General features: G+C 35.6%; 1 protein-coding gene across 1 annotated transcript in view; it reads right to left on the bottom strand.

Moving 5' to 3' along the window:
- Window positions 1–25,670, bottom strand: part of AGTPBP1 (ATP/GTP binding carboxypeptidase 1) — a 177,031-nt gene that overhangs the window by 43,551 nt on the left and 107,810 nt on the right. Inside the window, 4 exon segments of the mRNA XM_049116129.1 lie at window positions 12,058–12,206; window positions 12,291–12,377; window positions 13,999–14,082; window positions 22,308–23,020. Of these exon segments, the coding sequence (XP_048972086.1) occupies window positions 12,058–12,206; window positions 12,291–12,377; window positions 13,999–14,082; window positions 22,308–23,020 (1,033 nt within the window).

The following is a 25,670-nucleotide window of genomic DNA, read 5'->3' as shown; positions in this document are numbered from 1 at the left end:
TAGTATTATTTCCTGATTTCAATCCTGTATGGCAATTAAACAAATCCTTCTGGATTGAACAAGTTTCCAGAGCAAATATTTTCAGTCATCAGTACCATCCCTGAAGTGAAATTAAAATAAATCTGATGACAATAATATTACACAGCTAGTTGCAATTTCTTAAAATGTTGAATTTCAGTTTACTAAAATATCAGCCCCTTCCTTCTTCTATTGATGTTAAGACAAACCAAGATTTCCTTTATGTTGTACTAACTTAACAAAACTAATGATAGGAGTTTCACTTAAAAAACTGTATCTGCCTAAGAGCTCATTTCACAGCTATAACCAACTTTCTAATTACTTACTAATATATGGAAATAAAGAGAATTTACAAGTGACCACTTGTCAGAATTTGGGAAGAATCTCTACCAAACTCAAGGTAGACGGAGTAGGACTGAGAAAAATCCAAAGCACAATATGCCTCACACTCTATTTTTTTATAAACATATTTTGGATTACCACAGCTAAAAAAGAGTTGGACTAAACCTTGAAGTCCCTTAAAGAATAACAGATAAAACAATAAAGAAGCAAAAAAGTAGGATAAACCAAACATGTCAATGATAAAAAGAATTTTCAATAAAATCATGTTAAGACAGGGTCAAAAAACAGAATCAACCTCTATTTCTAAGAAACAATAGGCAAAGATATATCAAGCAAATTCAAACCAAAACAGTATAAAAACAATTCAAGGCTAATGATGCTGAAGTATGGCTATTATTTTATGCCATTAAATGGTATATACAAAAGGAATATGGAAAAGTCATAAACTACATGCCAAATAATACTGATTAGGTGGGAAAAAATGTTTTTGTAAATGAGGAACTGACAGAAACACAACAGAACTGAAGGACAATTTTTTTAGTTCTTAGGCAAGAAAGAGAAGGTAAAAATAAGGACACAGAACACTGAATAAATGGGACTTATAACACTAAGTATATTAAATTATATTGCCAGTAGAGAATATATATTAGTCTCCAAGTGCCCATGAAATAAAAAACTGGATAGATATTAAGCCATAAAAAACTATTCCATAAACATAAATTTTATATGTGAACAAAATGCATTAAAACTTTAAAGTAATGAGAAGAATTTTAATTAAAAAAATCTAACCAACTACAAATATGTTTTCCTAAATAATCCTTGGATCAAAAAGGATACCAACACTATATACAATGAGAGGCAATCTACAAAATAACAAAGAGCCTTAATATTAAATCTAGAGGGGAAAGGGATACATAAATAAGTTGTAATGAAGAGCAAATTCAAACTGTAAATGAAGGATCATAATACAAAACTAAATTTGGATAAAGTTAAAAAGAAGAAAAAGTCAAACAGCAGAGGGGAAAGGGAAAAATTAATAAATAAAAAACTTTAAAAAAGGAAATAATAAATAAAACCAAGACCTAGGTTTTTAAAATAACAGATTGGGTTTTGAGCACACACAAAAAAGGGAAATAAGAGTAACAAGCAAGCACACATACTGCACACATCATATAGAAATCTCTGCTAGTGAATTTTGAAAATGTAAATGTCATATATATAAGACTATATATGTAAGACATAAATGTCAATTACCAAGTCTGCCATAATACGAAATAGAAAACTAGGGACACCTGGGTGGCTCAGTAGGTTAAGCATCTGCCTTCAGGTCAGGTCATGATCCTGGGGTCCTGGGATCGAGCCCCATGTCAGAATCCCTGCTCAGTGGGGAGACTGCTTTTCCCTCTACCTCTGCCCCTCCCCACAGAGAGCACATGTGTGAGTTCTCTCTCAAATAAATAAATAAAATCTTAAAAGATAGAATGAACTAAGTCACAGATATCTGAAAACGTTATCCAGACACTACTCCTCCCACCCAAAAAGGGACACACAATCAGATAGTTCTAGAGGTACATTCTTTCCAAATTTCATGAAGACATTTAAATGCTAATTAAACTGCTCCAGAACACAGGGTGGGGAAATAAAAGCCTTTCCATTTAAGTGTTCAAAGTTAGCATTAGCTTGCTTCCAAAACTGGACAAAGCCCTCCAAAAAGGAAACTGACTTGCCTAACTTAAAAAAGCCTTTAAACAAAATTCTATCAAAATTAGTTGTATATTAAAAGATTAATTTACATGGGAAAGTGAATTTATTTCTGAAACTGAAAAATGATTTGATAGTAGGAGCATTAATATAACACGCTAACAGCTCATAGTATTATATGGTCAAATATATTAATAAATGCAAAAATAAAATACTTCTGTTTTTTAAAAGTTAGTAAAAATAGAAATTCTTTACTGTGAGAAAGAATCTATACTCAAAACAAGAGCTAGTGTGTTTACTGTAAATACTGGCAACATTCATATTAAAGTCAAAATAAAACAAGGATGCCCAATGTCTCCTTTTTATTTTAAACATTCTCAATTTTCTATCTAAAACCTATGAAACAATGAAAGATACACATTATAAGGAAAAATTCTAGGCCCCTACCAAGAAAATCTACGGTATCAACTGAGAAACTATGAAAACTAGTTAAGAAAGTCCGATAAGGAGGCTGATTTTCAAATGAACATATTAAAACTTGATAGCTTTCTTAACTATAAGTAGTAACAACTCTGAAAACAAGGAGTACTCTTTCATAAGAGAAACAAACAAAAAAACCACATAAAGTACTTAAAGGTAAATAGAAATGAACAGAACTTACAGCAAGAAAACTAAAAACTTAAGTGAGAGCATAAAAAAATTAATAAACAAAACTATCCCATCTTCTTAAGCAATGAGACTTAATATAAAAAAATTCAGTTTCTCAAAAGAAAATCAGTTTCTCTCAGATTATTATACAAGTTTCGTGCAATGGAAACTTTTTAGCACTTGATGAAACTATTTGAATAATACTTAGAATAAACTATTCTGGGAAAATAGGCAGAAAAAATTCTTAAAACTGTTTTTAAAAAAGACTATGTTAGCTGTTTTATATGGTCAAGTTACACAACAAAGTGATACTAGAGCAACAAAAATATTACACTAGACAGAAAAGTCAGGATAATAAAAATCAAGTGGTACTAAAGCAACAAAGAGCCCCCAAACAAATGCTAGTCCATAGCTTTTGAAAATTGAGGTGTTTCAAACCAGAGGGGATAAATAATAATAATAATGACTCGGAGGTCAAAACAATTCAAGCTAGATTCAAAAAGTCAAGAAGCAGGCACAAGTAAGAGTGATATCTTTTACAACTAGTTTCCAATCTGTTTTTACTTATCAGACCGGTTTTCTTTAAGAGCTACCACAGAGCAACCACATACAATGTCTTCTAAGCAGTATTTCCTGCCCTTCTTTTACTAGAGGGTCAGGAACAGAGTTGCAAATGAGTTATAAATGTAAATATTTGAGAAAAAAAACAATTTATTGACATTTTTAAAACCCTTTGGAGAAAGAATGGGTTCAGTTGTAGCTGCTTAACTACTTATGAAAGGATTAAGTTAGATCCCAAATGCACAGAATATACCAAAATAAATCCTAGATAGATTAAGTAAAATATAAACAGTGAAAGCACATTATCAAATGCACTTGAAAAAGGCTGAACTAATTTAATACTCCTACCAGCACAAAAAGTACCCCTTTTCCCTAGTTCATCATTTTCTTTGAGAAATTCTACTTGGAGGACTTTATGGCAAAGCAATAATCAAAAACATACACACACAAAAATAATTAAGGGTATCAGCTGCAGCACAGTTTTCAATTCCAAAATGCTGAAAATTTAAATTCCCAAACTGCTATCAAAATAATCATTGTACAATACTCAATAGAATATTATATTAACATTAGTAGTGATGTCACTGAAAGGCATGGAAGGATTTTTTACAAAATGTTGTACAGTAAAAATAGTTCTGAGTGAGTTTTCATACTGTAATCTCAATCTATAAAAAGATACAATTTAAATTTTAAATTATGTGAATAAGTTTGAGGATAGGTAACAAAATGCTAACCAGTGGATTTTCTCCTCTTCCTACAGATTCTTCTCTAAATGTCCGTTTTTTTGTTTTTTTTTTTGTTTTTTTTTCTTTTGTTTTTTAAGATTTTAATTAATTTATTTCAGGAAGAAAGAGAGAGCAAGTATGAGAGGGAGAAACAGACTCAGGACTCCACCCAAGAACCCTGGGATCATGACTTGAGCCGAAGGCAAGTATCCAAGCACCCCTAACAGTTTTTAATTTACCAGATTTCCCAAATTAAAGACCCTTGGCTTAGGGCACCTGGGTGGCTCACTCAGTTAAGTGTCTCACTCTTGATTTCAGCTCAAACCATGATCTGGAGGTTGTGAGATCAAGCCCCACATGGAGCTCTGAGATCATGACCTGAGCCATAATCAAGACTCCATCCCTTAACTGACTGAGCCTCCCAGGCACCTCTGTTAAGCTTTTAATTTTAAAAATTAAAATCTTTAATAAAGTTTAAAGTAGTGAGAGTACTATTTTATAAAAGTGAATAAATAACTAGTTAATAAAGATGTCATCTACCTATAGCTCTACAATTTGAAAATTATATTGACTATCATTTCAGGAATAGAAAGCTTTTTTAATACTTATATACTCTTAAGGAGAACCCAAAATACAAACATAATTCAATTTAATTGTCCTTTTCTCCTCTAAAATATGATGTTAGCATTATACTTACAAGTTAAATAGGGAAAACATGAGGTTCTTTAATTGTTGTAATATTCTAAATGAGTTTTAAATAAGGTAATTTTTAAAAATTATATGAAGATTTAAGGTCAAAAATAAATTTTTCTAAGAAATATAACATTTAATGATTACTAGGTATGCCCCAAAACCCTAAAAATAAAGAATGTGAAATAAATTTGTATCAAGAATATTCATATGACTTTTCATGCAAAATATAACCACTGACCCCTAAGTCAAAATATACCTATTTAAAATAATTATTTAAAATTAGATTACTTAAAACATTTAAAAACTTAAAAAAAAGTTTATAACTTAACCAGACATTAATCTTGTCTACCTTACCTTCCTATAATTATTGCATTAAATCAGTGAATCTGACTAAAGCTTTTATCCCACACATGAAATCATCCAGAGTATACAATTTCCTATCTTCCACAAAAATAATGACAACTGAGTACAACCTCTTCAATTTGTGAAAGCTATACTTTTCATAAATGCTCCTTAAAAAGCATCATCATATTCACACTTTTAATAACTTTAATATTTTTGCTGGTACAACACTAGAGTTTTTAAAAAGTGTCTCACGGGGAAAACCCAATGAAATCAAAAGTTGGTTCATTGAAAAGGTCAATAAAATTGACAAATCTCTAGCAGGACTAACAAAAGAAAACACAAATTACTATTATCAGGAATCTACAAGGGGGTGTCACTACAGACCCTGCAGACGTCAAAAGTAATAAGGGAATACTATGATCAAATCTACAAACACACTTGACCATTCAGAAAAAACGGATCAACTCCTAAAAAAAGCACAAACTACCACATACCATGACTCACTGAAGCTATTGAAAAGCCCTAAAACTATTAAAAGAAATTTAGTTTGGAATTCAAAGACTATCAAAAAGGAAATCCTTCCAGACCCATGGTTTCACTGAAGACTTCAACCAAATGTTTAAGAATTAACACCAAATATACACAAGCTTTTCCAAAAAACAAGAGGAGGGAACATTTACCAACCCATTTTAGAAGGTCAATATTACCATGACATCATGACGAAAGAGAGGGGGAGGGGAAAGACAGGGCAAGATGGAGGAAGAGTAAGGTCCCCAAGTCACCTGTCCCCACCAACTTACCTCGATAACTTTCCAACCATCCTGAAAACCTATGAATTCGGCCTGAGACTTAAAGAGAGAACAGCTGGAACCCCACAGACAGAAGAGTGCAATTCTACCAAGTACAACTCACTTTTAGCCACTCTACACAGAGCAAAGAAAGAAGAACTCACCACAAAAAAATCAGAAACAGTACTCTCTGCCAAAGAGTTACAGAATTTGGATTACAATTCGATGTCAGAAAGCCAATTCAGAAACACAATTATAAAGCTACTGGTGGCTCTGGAAAAAAGCATAAAGGATTCAAGAGACTTCATGACTGCAGAATTTAGATCAAATCAGGCCGAAATTAAAAATCAATTAAATGAGATGCAATCCAAACTGGAGGTCCTAACAACGAGGCTAAATGAGGTAGAAGAATGAGTGAGTGACAGAGAAGACAAGTTGATGGCAAGGAAGGAAGCTGAGGATAAAAAAGAAAAACAATTAAAAGATCATGAGGTGGCTCAGGTGGCTCAGTGGTTTAGCACCGCCTTCAGCCCAGGGCTTGATCCTGGAGACCCAGGATCAAGTCCCACATCAGGCTCCTTGCATGGAGCCTGCTTCTCCCTCTGCCTATGTCTCTGCCTCTCTCTCTCTCTCTCTCTCTCTCTCTCTCTCTCTCTCTGTCTCATGAATAAATAAATAAAATCGGGTTTTTTTTAAATAAATAAAATCTTAAAAAAAAAAAAGATCATGAGGAAAGGATAAGCGAAATAAATGACAGCCTCAGAAGAAAAAATCTACATTTAATTGGGGTTCCAGACGTCGCCGAGAGGGACAGAGGACCAGAAAATGTATTTGAACAAATCATAGCTGAGAACTTCCTTAACTTGGGGAGTGAAACAGGCATTCAGATCCAGGAGATAGAGAGATTCCCCCCTAAAATCAATAAAAACTGTTCAACACCTCAACATTTAATAGTGAAACCTGGGAATTTCAAAGATAAAGAGAAAATCCTTAAAGCAGCAAGAGACAAGAAATCCCTAATCTTTGTGGGGGGAAGCATTAGGTTAACAGCAGACCTCTCCACAGAGACCTGGCAGGCCAGAAAGGGCTGACAGGTAATAATTTTCAGGGTCCTAAATGAGAAGAACATGCAACCAAGAATACTTTACCCAGCAAGGCTCTCATTCAGAATAGAAGGAGAGATAAAGAGCTTCCAAGACAGGCAGAAACTGAAAGAATATGTGACTACCAAACCAGCTCTGCAAGAAATATTCAGGGAGACTCTGTAAAACAAAGAGGAAGTCCAAGGAAACAATCCACAAAAACAGGGACTGAATAAGTATTATGAAACTAAATCCATATCTTTCAATAGTAACTCTGAACGAGAATGGGCTTAATGATCCCATCAAAAGGTGCAGGGTTTCAGACTGGATAAAAAAGCAAGACCCACCTATTTGCTGTCTACAAGAGACTCATTTTAGACCTAAGCCTGAAAATGAAAGGTTGGAGAACCATTTACCATTCAAATGGTCCTCAAAAGAAAGCAGGGGTAGCCATCCTCATATCAGATAAATGACAGTTTATCCCAAAGACTGTAGTAAGAAATGAAGAGGGACACTATATCATACTTAAAGGATCTATCCAACAAGAGGACCTAACAATCATGAATATTTGTGCCCCTAATGTGGGAGCTGCCAAGTAGATCAATCAATTAATAACGAAAGTTAAGACATACTCAGATAATAATACACGAATACTGGGAGACTTGAACACGGTGCTTTCTGTAATTGACAGGTATTCTAAGCACAACATCACCAAAGAAACAAGAGCTTTAAATGATACACTGGACCAGATGGATTTCACAGATATTTACAGAACTTTACATCCAAACGCAACTGAATACATATTCTTCTCAAGTGCACATGGAACTTTCTCCAGAATAGAGAGAAACCTTCTCACACAACCTGGGGCACAAATCAGGTCTCAACCAATACCAAAAGATTGGGATTGTCTCCTGCATATTTTCACACCATAATACTTTGAAACTAGAACTCAATCACAAGAAGAAATTTGGAAGAAACTCAAACACGTGGAGGTTAAAGAGCATCCTGCTAAAAGATGAAAGGGTCAACCAGGAAATTAGAGAAGAATTAAAAAGATTCATGGAAACTAATGGGAATGAAGATACAACCGTTCAAAATCTTTGGGACACAGCAAAAGCAGTCCTGAGGGAGAAATACATTGCAATACAAATATCCATCCAAAAACTGGAAAGAACTCAAATACAAAACTTAACCTTGCACCCAAAGGAGCTGGAGAAAGAACAGCAAATAAAACCTACACCCAGCAGAAGAAGACAGTTAATAAAGACTCAAGCAAAAATCTCTATTTTCAATGAAATAGAGACCAGAATAACTGTGGAACAGATCAACAGAACCAGGAGTTGGTTCTTTGAAAGAATTAATAAGATAGATGAACCATTAGCCAGCCTTACTAAAAACAAACAAGAAAAGACTCAAATTAATAAAATCACGAATGAAAAAGGAGAGATCACCACCAATACCAAGGAAATACAAACGACTTAAAAACATATTATGAGCAGCTATACGCCAATAAATTAGGCAATCAGAAGAAATGGACGCATTTCTGGAAAACCACAAACTACCAAAACTGGAACAGGAAGAAATAGAAAACCTGAACAGGCCGATAACCAGGGAGGAAATTGAAGCAGTCATCAAAAACCTCCCAAGACACAGAAGTCCAGGGCCAGATGGCTTCCCAGGGGAATTCTATCAAACTTTTATAGAAGAAACCATACCTTTTCTACTAAAGCTGTTCAGAAAGATAGAGATGGAATACTTCCAAACTCGTTCTAGGAGGCCTGCTTCACCTTAATTCCAAAACCAGACAAAGACCCCACCAAAAAGGAGAATTATAGACCAATATCCCTGATGAATACAGATGCAAAAATTCTCAACAAGATATTAGCCAATTGGATCCAACAGTATATTAAGAAGGTTATTCACCATGACAAAGTGGGATTTATCCCCGGGATGCAAGGCTGGTTCAACACTCATAAAGCAATCAATGTGATAGACCATATCAACATGAGAAAAAACAAGAACCACATGATCCTCTCAATAGATGCAGAGAAAGCATTTGACAAAATACAGCATCCATTCCTGACTCTTCAGAGTGTAGGGATAGAGGGAACATTCCTCAGCATCTTAAAAGCCATCTATGGAAAGCCCACAGCAAATATCATTCTCAATGGGGAAGCACTGGGAGCCTTTCCCCTAAGATCAGGAACACGACAGCGATGTCCACTCTCACCACTGCTATTCAACATAGTACTAGAAGTCCTAGCCTCAGCAATCAGGCAACAAAAAGAAATAAAAGGCATTCAAATTGGCAAAGAAGAAGTCAAACTCTCCCTCTTTGCAGATGACATGATACTGTGCATAGAAAACCCAAAAGACTCCACCCCAAGATTGCTAGAACTCATACAGCAATTTAAGAGTGTGGCAGGATACAAAATCAATGCCCAGAAACCAGTGGCATTTCTAGACACTAACAATGAGACTGAAGAAAGAGAAATGAGTCAATCCCATTTACAATTGCACCCAAAAGCATAAGATACCTAGGAATAAACCTAACCAAAGAGGTAAAGGATCTATACCCTAAAAACTATAGAACGCTTCTGAAAGAAATTGAGGAAGACACAAAAGATGGAAAAATATTCCATGCTCATGGATTGGAAGAATATTGTGAAAATGTCGATGCTACCCAGGGCAATGTACACATTTAATGCAATCCCTATCAAAATACCATGGGCTTTCTTCCGAGAGTTGGAACAAATCATCTTAAGATTTGTGTGGAATCAGAAAAGACCCCGAATAGCCAGGGGAATATTAAAAAAACAAAAAACAAAAAACAAAAAAAACAGAGCTGGGGGCATCACAATGCCAGATTTCAGGTTGTACTATAAAGCTGTGATCATCAAGACAGTGTGGTACTGGCACAAAAACAGACACAGAGATCAATGGAACAGAATAGAGAATCCAGAAGTGGACCCTCAACTTTATGGTCAACTAATATTCAACAAAGCAGGAAAGACTATCCACTGGAAAAGACAGTCTCTTCAATAAATGGTGCTGGGAAAATTGGTCAGCCACGTGCCCAAAAAATGAAACTAGACCATTCTCTTACACCATACACAAAGATAAATTCAAAATGGATGAAAGATCTAAATGTGAGACAAGAATCCACCAAAATCCTAGAGGAAAACACAGGCCACACCCTTTTTGAACTTGGCCACAGCAACTTCTTGCTAGATACATCCACGACAGCAAGGGAAACAAAAGCAAAAATGAATTATTGGTACTTCATCAAGATAAAAAAGCTTCTGCACAGCAAGAGAAACAGTCAACAAAAAAAAAAAAAGAGAGAGAGAAACACTCAACAAAACTAAAAGACGACCTACAGAATGGGAGAGGATATTTGCAAGTGACCTATCAGATAGAGGGCTAGTATCCAAGATCTATAAAGAACTTATGAAACTCAACAGCAAAGAAACAAACAATTCAATCATGAAGTGGAATGCTCCACTTCCCTTGCCATCAGGGAAATAGAAATCAAAACCACAATGAGATACCATCTCACACCAGTGAGAATGGTGAAAATAAACAAGAGAGGAAACAACAAATGTTGGAGAGGATGTGGAGAAAGGGGAACCCTCTTGCACTGTTGGTGGGAATGTGAACTGGTACAGCCACTCTGGAAAACTGTGTGGAGGTTCTTCAAAGAGTTAAAAATAGAGCTGCCCTACAACCCAGCAATTGCACTGCTGAAGATTTACCCCAAAGATATAGATGCAGTGAAACATCAGGACACCTGCACCCCAATGTTTATAGCAGCAATGTCCACAATAGCCAAACTGTGGAAAGAGCCTCGGTGTCCATCGAAAGATGAATGGATAAAGAAGATGTGGTCTATATTTACAATGGAATATTCCTCAGCCATTAGAAACGACAAATACCCACCATTTGCTTCAACGTGGATGGAACTGAAGGGTATCATGCTGAGTTTAGCAAGTCAGTTGGAGAAGGAAAAACATTATTATGGTCTCATTCTTTTGGGGAATATAAAAAATAGTGAAAGGGAATAAAGAGGAAAGGAGAGAAAATGAGTGGGAAGTATCAGTGAGGATGACAGAACATGAGAGACTCCTACCTCTGGGAAACAAACAAGGGGGAGTGGAAAGGGAGGTGGGGGGGGTTGGGGTGATTGGGTGACAGGCTGAGGGGGGCAGTTGACGGGATGAGCACTGGGTGTTATGCTATATGTTAGCAAATTGAACTCCAATGGAAAAAAAAAAAAAACAGAATACAAAAAGAAAAAGACAACTATAGCTCAATATCCACCATAGCCAAGTGGGTTTTATTTTTTATGGATTACAAAAAAAAAAGGCTGTTTCAACATTCAAAACTCAATCCATGTAATATGTCATAACAACAGTCTAAAGAAGAAGAAAGTCACATGATCAGACCAAATGATGCAAAGCATATGACAAAATTCAGCATCCATTCATGTCAAAAAAAAAAAAACCTCAGCATATAGCAATAGAAGGAAATGTCTTCAACTAGACCATTAATCTTTTAAAATTTGCAGAAAACTACAGCTAACATCTTAGTCAAGGTGACAAGGAAAGGTACAAGGCTTTGTGGTGATGAAGTATTCTGTATCTTGATTGTGGTGACTGGTTTAAGAATCTACAAATGTAATCAAATGGCACGAAACTCTGCGCCCACACTGCACCAATGTCAAATCCTCACTCTGTGATGCTACTACGGTTATGGAAGATGTAGCCACTGGAGGAAACCCAGTGAAGAGAACATGAGACCTTCCTGAAATTTCTATCACATTTTTATGAGACTATTCAAAGTTAAAAAGATTCTCTTCTAGATGAACTAACATTAAAAACTAGATTTTATGCGGCATAAGTAACAAACCTTTAGTTATATTTAATTTGGATGAAGTCGAAGATATTCATTACATTTTAAAGGGTTTTCACCAACAAAGCAAAGCTCAGCTTATTTCAGATTTTGCATAATAAATATGTGAATTTTGAGAACTAGAGAAAATCAAAGGAACACTGAACATTTTTTAAACATGGTCAGTAATTAAAAAAAAAACTTATGTCTTTCGGTTATGATGCCTGCATACCTTCTAAATTTGGGGAATAAAATATTTCTTACCATAATTAAATTGACTGTTGGACTTTTCACAGTTAATGATGTTAAACCGGTAAGCAACACCTGGTCGCATTCCGCTGACCTCAAAGTAAAACCACTGGTGATAATGATTGCTATTTATATCTGAGTTCAAAATAAGATCATATTCATTTCTGAAAACAGAAAATAAAGAAATCTGATGAAAATTAGGAAAATATTTGTGCTTAGACAAAATGAGAAAATTTTAAATGACTTACTTTCTAATTTGAATTACTTTGCGCAGATTCCCAGATTCGAATTTGGAGTTAAACTTCAAAATATCTCCTTCTTCTGGAATGGCGTAACTAAACAGAATTTTTAAAGTGAGTATAATAAAATACATTGCATGTAAAAATGTGAACAAAAGATAAATAAAACTACGCTACAAATTAAAAATATACCACCTCATGGCCACCCATCTCATTATTATGAAATACCATTATAAACCAAAAATTATAACCAACACAAGCAAAACACAAACTCTGGCTAACATTTATAGATTTAAAAATTATAATTAAAAAAATAAAAATAAAAATAAAAATTATAATTATAGGTGGAGATTTATTCCCACATTTAGAGTGAATGTTAATCACAAGAAATTTTGCCTCACTGAAGAAATGTCATTCCTAAACACTAATCATATACAAAGACCAGATATATTTTTTAAAATTCATATTACTGAGTAACAATAATTCTAATTAAACTATGTAGTTCTCAGGTGAAAATATTTTAAGTTTATAGAGCTCTATTACATAATAGATATTATATACTCCGGTTTCTCTTCAGATCATATAAATCTTTCACCTTTTAAATAACAGATATTATCTATTAGTGCCAAAAAGGTAAAGGTTTTGTCTGCACTTTACATAGTCACTACTTTAGTTAAGTATTTACTGAGTGCCTATAAGGTACTATATCTGGTTTTAGTTGTATGTCTGCCCATTTCCCTGATTAAATACCAATTCTTCCTCTTCTGGAGCTTACATTTCAATAGGGGTTAACTAAGACCCCAAGAAGATCAATGATTTTGTCAAAAGGCACTTGAGTTAGAAATAGCACTGGTATGCATGCCATACTCGGGGTTTCTGAGTTTCTCTTTTTATCACATCTGCATGATCTGTATGATACATAATTAAAGGAATGAAATAACTAAGATTTTTGAATAAGGTAGATTTGGCTTTCATCTTTAAGATTATTCGAAATTCAATCATTAGCTTTGATACAGCTTTTACCCTTATTTCTCTGACAAAGATCTTTAAAAAGTGTTTTATTTCCTCCAAAAAGACCAGTTAAGATGTGAAATTCTCCCCAAAATATTAGAATATTGAGAGAGAGGGTCAGCCATTGAGGGCTAATTAAATTTCTCATCTAAGGAGATAATAGTCACAATCATCATTTCCAATTTTTGTGTATTATATTTAAACCCTAAAATGTGATGATATCAGTGATAACCCTAAATTGTAAATAACACCAATGCATGAAGCATCATAAACAAATGGCTTCACAAGTCAAGAAAGTAATAAAAAGGACCGATGCACATCATAAGCGGTAAGAGACAAGGAGAGTAGTGGGAACTATGGAGAAGTTAGCAAGCATATGCTCCTTCTAAAAGAGATGGTAATTTGCTGTCCCAAGGAAATGAAGGCTCACTATTACAGGACAAGGCAGCATTTCATGTGAAATTTCCACCCTCTCCAATGAAGGTAATTTTAGATTTTTTTTTAAAACACAGCATCACTTTGTAATCTTTCTCTTACTATAAGCCCATTAAAAGTCTACCTAAGTACAAACAAAGCCTGTAATATATCCAATTTAACATGGGCAAGCTAGGAGGGAATTAGCTATTTTTTTAAATTTTACAAATAACAATGAAACTTTATAGAGTATAAATACAACTAATAAAAGTAAAAGCAACAACAGACTTACTTTGGGTTATCTAAGTCATACACCACTCGATCTATGATATCACTCTGATGTATTAGCCTCTCAATATCTTGAGCAATTTTTGTCCTGAAATCATAAAAGAGAAGTGTGACCACCAAAATTCATTATGTGACCACCAAAATTCATTATTATATGCCAAGGCACAACTTTCTCCAAAATAAGTTTTGGAAAAAAAAATAAGTTTTGGATGAAAAAAAGTATAAAATGGTAAAACTTTCTTAAAATAAAAGTAATCATTCCTCTATATTTTGTACACAGAAAAAATTACCAATACATAAGAAAACAAAAATTACTATTTCTTAAGTCCGAATTCCAGAAAATAACTGTGTAGAATTCAGCTGCAAGTCCAATAAACTTAAAAAAATCCTGAATGTATATTATGACTTCCAATATAGAAAAGATATCAAGTCACTCTCTAGCCCTCAAGCAAATAATTTTATAAACATAATAACAGCAGTAAAGATCTAAAAAGCCAGAAATTGTGTACAAGGGAGATTTTTTAAATCCACTCTTGCTGGAATTTAGCTAAAATGCAACTGGCGACGGACTCGCACATTCTGCAGAATCTGTGCTCTCTTCTGTAGCTGGAGAGGAAATGTGGAGGGGAGGGGAACACTTGTGTCGGGAAACAGAGAGTGAACCCTGAATCTCTAGGATTCTCAGGGCCTGATCTCCCCCTGAATCAGTCCAACAAAATAGACACCAACCAACAGGAAGATTCCTAAAATCCCTGCCACTCACCTAGAAGAGTGAGCCACACACAGATCCCACAATCTTCCCTGTCAGTAATTAAATGAAGGAATACAATTGCTGCAAATAGCACCAAACTGTAACCAAATCAGAACAAATTTGGAACATAAAGCCAGGTGCCTGGGACCCCAGGTACACTGGCCACAAAGATCATGGTAAGAAGTTGCCTGACACAGTATCACCTGCCATATTATCACTACTCTAAAAGAAGAAGCCAATTATACTAACTGATTTAAATTTCAAGTTTCTCTGTTTCAGCTAAAAATTGGTAATGCAGATTAGAACTGTGTTCTATTGATTTATTGATATAGCAGAATGAGAAAATCTGCCAAAATGGTTATAATAAAATCTTAAGAATACACTGAACACTGAAAGTCTCCCGAACTTCAGGAAGATGTAAAACTAGTCTCCTGCACAAAAATGTTTCTTTGTGACTATGGAGTATTAGCTCTCACACAGTTTAGAAATATATCTAATAATAATAACTTCAGAATAAGCTAAGACCTTATTCTGATGAAGACCTCAAAATTATCAAGAAAACATTAAAAGGTATGATAGTTACAGGAAAAAATTTTAAGAATGTACAACTCTAAATTTATTTTTAGTTATTTTTTTTAAAGATTTTATTTATTTATTCATCAGAGACAGATCGAGAGAGAGAGGCAGAGACACAGGCAGAAGGAGAAGCAGGCTCCATGCAGGGAGCCCAATATGGGACTCGATCCTGGGTCTCCAGGATCACGCCCTGGACTGAAGGCGGCACTAAACCGCTGAGCCACCCAGGCTGCCCATATTTTTAGTTTTATTCTACAAAAAATAACATCACTGACAAGCAGTTTATTTAAAAAAAAATCCTCATATCAGAGGATTATGATATAAATCCTTGTTTAAGTTCATTGTCATAACTTTCAAATGGCAAGTTCTTTATAAAGAAATAACCTTTTAAAAAGCTATTACAATAACAAACAAGTCCAAAACATCTATCTCCCAGACCTTCAACAATAAAAGAGATGGCACTCATATATATATTCAGATATACCATACCAATAAAAAAAGTGAATATTTAAGTATAGGTGAATGACTAAATATATCTATTTGCCAGAGTAAGGAGTCTCTCATGTTCTGTCACCCTCTCTGATATTTCCCATTCATTTTTTCTCCTTTCCCCTTTAATCCCTTTCACTATTTTTTATATTCCCCATATAGTGAAACCATACATTTGTCCTTCTCTGATTGACTTACTTCACTCAGCATAATACCCTCCAGTTCCATCCATGTTGAATAAATGGTGGGTATTTGTCGTTTCTAATAGCTGAGGAATATTCCATTGTATACATAAACCACATCTTCTTTATCCATTCATCTTTCGATGGACACCGAGGCTCTTTCCACAGTTTGGCTATTGTGGACATTGCTGCTATAAACATTGGGGTGCAGATGTCTGGGCCTTTCACAGCATCTGTATCTTTGGGGTAAATCCCCAGCAGTGCAATTGCTGGGTCGTAGGGTAGCTCTAGTTTTAACTTTTTAAGGAAACTCCACACAGTTTTCCAGAGTGGCTGTACCAGTTCACATTCCCACCAACAGTGCAAGAGGGTTCCCCTTTCTCCACATCCTCTCCAAAACAAAAACAGATACTTAACAAAAGTTTGGGGGTTTAATGGAAAATAGTATTAACAGCCTGATAAACAGCCCAGTTCTATAGCAAAGTTCCATAGTATAAGAATGTCTAAGAGTGTCAGAATAGCACAGACAGCCATAGGGCAGGGTCAGGTCTAAGTGTGTGAGCTGACCCAGTGGTGCTGTGGGGATTATAAAGCACAGGCTCCATCTAAAAAACAAACTGACTGCTGCCAGACAGGAACCACAGATTAAGTTTGTCACACCAGTTTTTCTTTTTAAATTTTTTTCTTTTTAAATTTATTTATTCATGATAGTCACAGAGAGAGAGAGAGCGCGGCAGAGACATAGGCAGAGGGAGAAGCAGGCTCCATGTACCGGGAGCCGGACGTGGGGTTTGATCCCAGGTCTCCAGGATCGCGCCCTGGGCCAAAGGCAGGCACCAAACCGCTGCGCCACCCAGGGATCCCCCAGTTTTTCAAGAAACATCAGAAAGTCGGATTTCTATGCAGAATATTCCACATTTTAAATGTTTGCAATCAATAAAAACAAACAAAAAACAAAACCAGTCTGCAAGTGAAGCCCAACATCATGTACAAGTTAATGTGCAGTGGTTTTCAACCTTTGATTGTATTTTAGGGGACATAGTGGCCCATGTATATTACACTAGACCTAACATAACACCTGAAGTAAATACCTACCCTGCCACCAACCCTCATTAATAAAGAGGAAAACCAGTCCTTTATTCAGACATGGATTAGTGTTAAGCAACCAACTTGCATAAAAGAATGTCAATTCCTTCCTTCCTTTACTTCACCTGCCTATTAAAATATATAGTTCTCCAGTCAAAACGAAACAATAAATATGTTCCAGGTACCCTCAGGGACTATAATCTTAAACTTACTAACATTCAGTATCTATCAAAGATCTGGCCCAGAAGAGGGGCTTTATTTATAAACACAAGTATAAACACAACCTTAAGTTAGGTTTCAACCAATACAGAGCAGCCTTACAAGAAACAATTTAATATATCTCCTTGCTATATTTACTATGAGGATATTATGGGGAATGTTGTTGTTCATTACATAGATACTCCCAGAGGATCCAGAAAAAATAATCTTTATAGAGAGTATGGTTTATGATCACTATATATAAATGAACAGGCTTATGATCTAGGCCAGAGTTAGACTCCTGACTCTGCCATGTACTAGCAGCATAACCTTGGATAAGCTGCTCAAAAACTCTAACCTCCACACAGTCTTCTATAAAATAAGAAGAGCAATTTCTTTACAGAGCCATTATACAATGAAATGGCATACTTTATATACAAATATACACTGCATGTAAAGTGCTGATTACTTAGTTGTCTGGCCCATAAAAAAACACTCAGTAAAAGTTATGTGCTGCTGTTGCTCCTACTAAGATTTCTACTATTGTTGCCATTCCAGAAGTACTCCTATTTCCCGAGCCACGCTGAACTTACTAAAAAGAAATCCAAGATTTTGTTTTATTTATTTTGCTTTGGCCACAATTATTCTACTTTTTAATTTTAAACTTCTGAACAGATAATATAATGACATGGAGCAAAAATCACATGCTACATAAAAGTATAAGATGGAGACTCTTATACACTTATACACTTCCAACACAACCCATATCCTCCACTCATCCAGTAACTACTTTCATTACTTTCCTTCCACAAGGAGTTTACAGCATCTTTCCATCAGTGCCTAGATATCTTTTTGGTTTTTAATCACTGCACTGTATTCACAGAAAAGATACACCATAATGTATCTAACTAGTTGATTGATGTGCACAACACCATAACAAGTGACTTTGAACACCATTTCACAGATGTGCAAATCGTATGCATAGGTCTATATGCCATGCATATAAATTCTGAATTTCCAGATATGGGATTAATGTGTCCAAGGAAATATGTACTGTTAATCTTGATAGATCTTGTCAGACTGCCCTCCACAAGAAGTACTATCATTTTACAATCCCATTATTGATGTATAAGAGAGCCAGTTTCTCCACAGCCTCATCAATAGAACGTGCCAGCAAACTTCTAGATTTTGACAATTTGCTATGTGGGACATGGTATCTCAATATATTTTAATTTGCATTTCTTTTATTTTGAGAGTTGTTGAACATATTTCTGTGAATAAGAGTCACTGTATTTCCTTGCCACATTTTTCATTTTTTTATAAAAGTATTTTTGTACAGTATCTTAAATACTTTTTAAAACAAGGCAATATGAAATATATTTTATTATAAAATACAGCTAGGCAATTTTTCTAAAACACACAAAAAATAATGGAAAGTAAAATCAAAATGCTAAAAGTTACTACCTCTAGGGAATGGGGCAAAGAGCGACCTTTCTTCTACTTTTTCTCATGCGCTAATTTTATGAAAACAGGAAAAATGCATCCCAAAATGCTAAGCATTCTTTAAACATCAAGAGATAAGTTTCACTTTAATTTGTTAGCCAACTAAATCAAACATATGGATTCAAGTAATTATCAGTAGGTGATTACAATAAAAAAAATTTTTTAAGGGTTAACACACAGTATCTACATTGAGATATGAAGCTTGTAATAGGTTTTTCTCCTTCCAAATGAGATGGAGAAATTTTTAATGAAGTTTTATTCATTTGCTGCATTATTTTTAAAAGATTAATGGGGATGCGTGGGTGGCTCAGCTTCAGCTCAGGTCGTGTCCCAGGGTCCGGGATCAAGCCCCAAATCAGGCTCCCTACAGGGAGCCTGCTTCTCCCTCTGCCTATGTCTCTGCCTCTCTCTTCTCTGTCTCTCATGAATAAATAAATGAAATCTTTAAAAAAATTAATGATTAAAAGATCAGTGATAACCATACAACAGAAATTCAAAATAACAAAAAGATTTTCAATGAGTAATTTTAAGAAGTCTAATGCTTTCTTTTCTAAAAATGATAAAATAGTAAATCCTTATTAATCTTGACATTATTCATTTACAATTCTACTCCATTCACATATGGGCTGGGCGAAAAAGTCGGAAAATAATTTACAAAATGTTCATCATTTGCTCAAAAACTAAATTGCAGAAGACTAGGCAGATAAGATAAGCAAAGTAGAAACATCCTCAATGTAGTATTTCAAAAAAGGAAGCATTTCTGAGTACTTAGAAAATCTTATTACCTGGCCTCTATTGGATACCTTATCACAAATACAGAACCAGAAAGCCTCAGACAGTCTAGCTAGCTACTGGGGTCAAACAAACCTTTTCCCTTAAGGACTAAATAGTAAATATTTTAGTCTTTGCAAAGCCACATGCTCTCTATGACAACCATTCAACTCTGCCACTGTGGCACCAAAACAGCCACAGATCACACGTAAGCAAATAGCTGTCTTCCAAAAAACCTTTATTTATAAACACAAATATGAATGTCATATAATTTTCATGTGTCACAAAATGTTACTGTTCTTTGGATTTTTTTTGAACCATTTAAATGTGTAAAAAGCATTCTTAGCTTACGGGCTGAACAGAAACAAGTAGTAGTGAGCTGCATTTGACACAAAGGGCTGTAGTTTGCTAATCATGTTGAGGTGAATAACAAACTTTTCTGATCATGACCTACAAGAAATACATTTTAAAAACCAATGCCCTGGTCAGGTGTCTGGGTGGCTCAGGTTAAGTATCTGACTCCTGATTTCTGCTCAGGTCATGATCTCAGGGCATGGAATAAAGCCCCATTTTGGGTTCCTGCACTCAGCGGGGCATTTGCTGGAGATTCTCTCTATCCCTCTCTCCTCCCCACCCCTGCATATGCTTCTGCACTTTCTCTCTATAAAATACATAGATAAATCTTTAAAAAAAAAATACTGCCCTGAATGCGCATGCACATGCTCACACATATACCTGAAACAAAGGTTTATGACATAATACTTTGCTGTACTACATGCGACACACTGTTACCTTCTCTTTTAATACTGGTTTCTATTGGGCATCAATCCACAGTTTGAGAAGAAAATTGGTTATCTAGAGAAATTAAATTATTTTGCTGAAACACACATACACACTATCAGTGGAAGAGTCAAGTCTAAAATCCAAACATTTTGACTTGCTTCTCAGAGTACTGTGGCTGCCAGGACACACCACACTGACTCATCACTCGTATCAAGTCAAATCCACTGGTTCAAGTATGTTTGCTACATGAGTTTGTTCTTCCAGTCTCAAATTAATGTCACTTGAAAGAATAAATGCAGGTCCCCTACAGTTCCTGGGTTTATCTCCTGACGACAAACTGAGAAGACAAAGGTTAAACAGGATGAACTTTGTCCCCATCATTGCAACTGTTCTCAGGGCTACAACTTCTCTATCCTCTGACATCAATCTAAATCCCCCTTTCCCTCAGCTATCACCCTCTAAGTCTTGGCTTAAGTAACCCAAACTTAGAGAAGTCTAAGCCCCTGGCAATCCTATCATATCATTCCAGAGTGGCTATGACATGCCCACTCACACTTAAAATGAGTGGATCACATGAGTTCCACACATTCAACCTGCTGCCATTGTGTACAAGCAATCTTACCACCTTTAGCTGATCTGGGTCAAGAGAATAGAGCCAATTTCTGCCTGCTGGTCCTAGACAGAAGAGTCTTAAGTAACTTGTTGACAACCACAGCTTGTAGTTAAGTTGCACCCTTACTATGTCCCCCATGGGAAGACTGCATCCACTCTGAGCACCAGAACTAACCCTGCAGAACTCAGAGGTACCCAGACAGAAAGCACCAAGCCCCAGTAGGACACTGCAAACTACAAGTAGGTAGGACCACTTCCTGTCCTCACCTCCCAATATGAGACCTATGTATTCTTTGTTTTGAGGATACAGAACTGTATGGATATACTTTAGTGCATGTACTTCATTTTGAAAGATGGCAACCCATCACTGCAGAGTATTTCCTCCTACTTGGAGCTTCCTTCACCTGTGCCTTCTGAAGGCCATTCTAGCACTCTAAGAGGCCAGCTGTCTCTGGACAATGCAGTGTGTGATGCAACCAGTGCATGCCAGGGCACATGTCCACTCCCACAAAGCCTTCCCAGCAAAGTGGGTCCCTTGTTCTGATGCTATGTTGTATGTGATTCCATACCTGTGGGTCAAGGAGCCAATTGGTAGCATTAAACATATACCAAGTTGCTAAGTAAAAATGATTAATTTATACTAAACATTAAATATTAAAAATTAATAAGATACAGTTGTTGCTTTATAAAAGCCTACAGTCCAAGGATAATCAAATGCCCACAGCAGTGTCTTCCTTTATCATTACATATTATACTATACAACAAGAGCATCATGATGTTTTTAGACACAAGTAAACCATCATCACAAAACCCTAAACATAATCACTGAAAATAGTCAAGTTGCACTTCAAATGTATTTATATGCCAAATATTACTAGATGGTAATACTTAAAACTATTTGTAATTTCTAAAATTAATTGGCAAGATTGAATAACTTTAGTCAGTTTTTATGAATCCCAAATTTTCATACTGAGTAGTTCCACTTTCAATTTTTACAACAAAAGAATACTGTCCACATTTTAAAAAATCATATATAAATCAAGCTCAAATTATAATAAAGTTACAATTTAATATATTACTAATATTTATTCAAAAATTAGTAAATAATCTGTATTTTCAGATCCCATCTAAATAAAAAATTTCTAAATTGTCCAATGGTCAGGTTTATTATGCCTGCTTCATTTGAATAAGTAATGAGTTTAGAAAATAAAGTTAACCCATAAGGATAAATTGCAAGTAAGTGCAATATGTCCAAAGAAGGTAAAAAATTACCAATAACTTTAATTCAGAGTACTCTTCTTTCTAAATACCCATATTTTGACAATGGTCTTGTTTAAAAGAAAGAAGAAACTTGTAACTCACCTTTGTACACCATAAGGTCTTTCTAAAATAGGCTCTTTGAATGGGGGTGGAATGTGACCAAAATAATCAGGATAAGCCACCTCTGAATATTCTGGGACAGACTTTGTATTTTTCACAATCTCAATATAGAGATCTGAGTCGTGGAGTGTGGGTCCATCAGAGACTTCTACTGATGCTTGTTCCACTGATGAAGTAGACTCTGTATCTTCATCATCCTCAGTTTCAACTCCAGTACAACAAAGCTTCCCTAGCTGAACTGTTCTGCCCTCAAACAGAACATTTCCACAAGTGGCCATGTGTGGACAAGCTTTAGTGCACGTGAGGACAGTAAGAGGGAGACTGTAGTCCTTCTTCGCTCCTGCAGTAAAACCTGGGGCTGTCTGAGGAGGGATATTCTGCAAAGTAATTCGGTCCAAGGCCTTTACAATATCATTGTTTAAGCCCTGGGCTGAAGATATAGTTCTGTTCTGATCACCTAGCTGCTGTTGTGATGTTCTGTCATTATCTTTAATATCTTCTTTTGCCAGATCCACACAGGTAGGTTTCTTATCACTTTCATCTGCTTTAGGAGACACATTCGTCCTTACAATTCCTTTTCTTAAATTGCCTGGATTGCCTGATGCTTCCTCTCCCGCAGTAGGAACAACAATAGGCCCGCGTACTTTTCCCTCAAATACAAATGGCTTTGGTTCTTTGGAGATTAAATCATAGTCCTTTGAAAATAAAAAATATGTTTAATCTTTTATCTGTAAATATTTAAATGTATCAACAAAACTAAGACTATATTCTTGTACATGCTGCTTCAGAAAACTAACATCTGAAAGTCATAAAAATGGATAAAAAACGGTATGTTTTAATTTCACTAATAAAAAGTATTTAGCCACAAAATTCATTACTTATTTTACTTTTTCTATTATAAAAATAATACTACATGTAAGAGAAATATGTGGAATTTTACCAAAGCACAAAGATATCAAAAGCATCCAGATCCTTATTAAAGGAAACACAACAACCTGTTATTCATTAATTCAACAATTAGAGTATCTTTTGTGCCAAGCAATGTTTCAGGCACTCAAGCCCCATCACCTTAAAAACAGACACAAACAAAAAAAACCTCTTCCTTCTTGCAGCTTACATTCTTCTATGTAAGGAAGGCAGACGACTGTCAACACAAGTAATAAACATGACATAGGGATGTTTGGGCGGCTCAGCAGGTTAAGCATCCACTCTTGATTTTGGCTCAGGTCAGGATCTCAGGGTACTGGGATCAAGCCCCTTACTCCATCATGCTCTGGGCTCAGTAGGGAGTCTGCTTGAGGATTCCCTCTGTTTCCCTCTGCCCTTTCCCCTGCTTGGGTGCTCTCTCTCTCATCCCTCTATAAAACAATCTTTTTTTTTTTAAATGACATAAATGTATTTTATGGAATGAAAGTAGGCTAAAATGTTAAAGAGGGGATCTACTTTCGTGTAGATTGAGAGTGCCAAGGGGAGGAAAAGTGGGCTGTGATTTTAAATGCCATGGATTAGGAAAACCTCACTAAGAAGATGACATATAAGCAAAGGCAAAAAGGACTGCCATGCATAGGACCCAGAACAGGAGAATGCCTGCTATATGCAGAGAACAGGAAGGAGGTTAGGATGGCTGGCACAGAATGAGCAAGATGAATTCCAAGATGTAAAAGAGAACCAGATATTGTAGGGCTTTGCAGGCTATCTTAAAATTTTAGGTTTTACTTTGAATGACACTGGGAGTCAATGGAAGGTCTGGGGAAAAGGACTGCCATGACATGGCTTAAATTCAGAAACAAAACAAAACAAAATAGAACCTATAAGCACAGGATTTAGCCACCTGGAGTACAGGGTTTCTTAGCCACAGGGGTTGAGTCAATTGATCTAAATAATTCTTTTTTAAAGAGACAGAAGCAAATCATAAGAGGCTCAACTACAGAGAACAAACTAAGGATTAATGGAGGGAGGTAGGCAGGGAACGAGTGAAAAGGGTGATGGACATTAAGGAGGGCACTTCTGATGAGCACTGGGTATTATATGTAAGTCATAAATTGCTAAATTCTAAGCATGAAACCAATTTTACCATGTATGTTAACTAGCTAGAATTTAATAAAAACTTGAAATATATATATGTGTGTGTGTGTGTATATATATATATATATTTTTTTTTTTTTCCTTTCTGTTTGATTTTGATTCTATACTTCAGGGGTTAGGGGTAGCAAGATGGGCAGCACTGTCTGTGCATTGTAGGATATTTTGGCAGCATCCCTAACTGCTGTCCTCTGTATACACTAGATGCCAGTAGCACCTCCACCCATTTGTGAACACCAAAAATTAGTCCAAGACATTGTCAAATATCCCCTGGAGACAAAAATCATCCCAGTTGAGAACCACTACTCTAACGTCCTTCTGAGGACTCAGGAGAGGAGAGTAGAAGCAGGGGATCAACTGAGAGTCTAGGCAAGTTGGTAAGAAATGGTTGGTTTGTAAATGTGCCATGAGCCAGAACTTCCATGATACTGTAAAAGATCAGATGCAGGACAGAAGGTACAGAGAGTGGTCACATATGCTACCAAAGTGCTTGCCTGAATAAATGAAAAGCATCAGGAATTTAGCTCTGTTAAATGTGAACTATTCACATATAGTCAAGGATGTAAAGTAGGCAGTTAGACATAGGAGTCTAAAATTCAGAAGAAATGTCCACCCAAAAGATATAAATCTGGGAGTCATGAGCATACAAATATTATTCCAAACCATGAGACCGGAAATCATCAATGGAAAGAACTAAAGAGGAGAAGATAAAAGACTAGACGCTGGGGCACTACAACCTACAGAACTTGAGGAGACAAAGATAAAACAGAAGAGGAGATGGAGAAGGAAAAGCCAGTCCGGAAAGACAAACACCAGGAAAAAAAAAGTGCCCTGGAAGCCAAGTTTTAAAAAAAGGATGCTGCTGACAGGTCAAGTAGGCTTCTCTCTTTTTACACTTATACAAAATTTTTTTGGTCTAAATAAGACTCTACCAAAGAAATACCGTAATTCATTTAACCTTTATTCCACAGTTGAGCATTAAATCCTTTATACAACAGAGAAGGATTTAAACACATGAAAAAAAAAAGTGTATATTTAAGCCATTTCCAAGATTTTGTTATTATAAAGAATTCTGTAATGAATATCTTTTTGCCTAAATTTTTTCTTTGTTTAGGATGATTTCCTAAGCACTGACATGGAATTACAGGGTCAGATACCATAATCAATTTTAATGTTTAATACAAATTGTCCAAATACTCTCCAACAATAGTTATATTAATGCATATTCCCAGTAACTTTGTATGAGATTATCTATTTCAACTG

The sequence above is a fragment of the Canis lupus genome, chromosome 1 (assembly GCF_003254725.2).
Source record: "Canis lupus dingo isolate Sandy chromosome 1, ASM325472v2, whole genome shotgun sequence".
In the NCBI taxonomy this organism is placed as follows: Eukaryota; Metazoa; Chordata; class Mammalia; order Carnivora; family Canidae; genus Canis; species Canis lupus.
The sequence above is the reverse complement of the archived record's forward strand: the minus strand, read 5'-3'. Positions and strand labels throughout refer to the sequence as shown.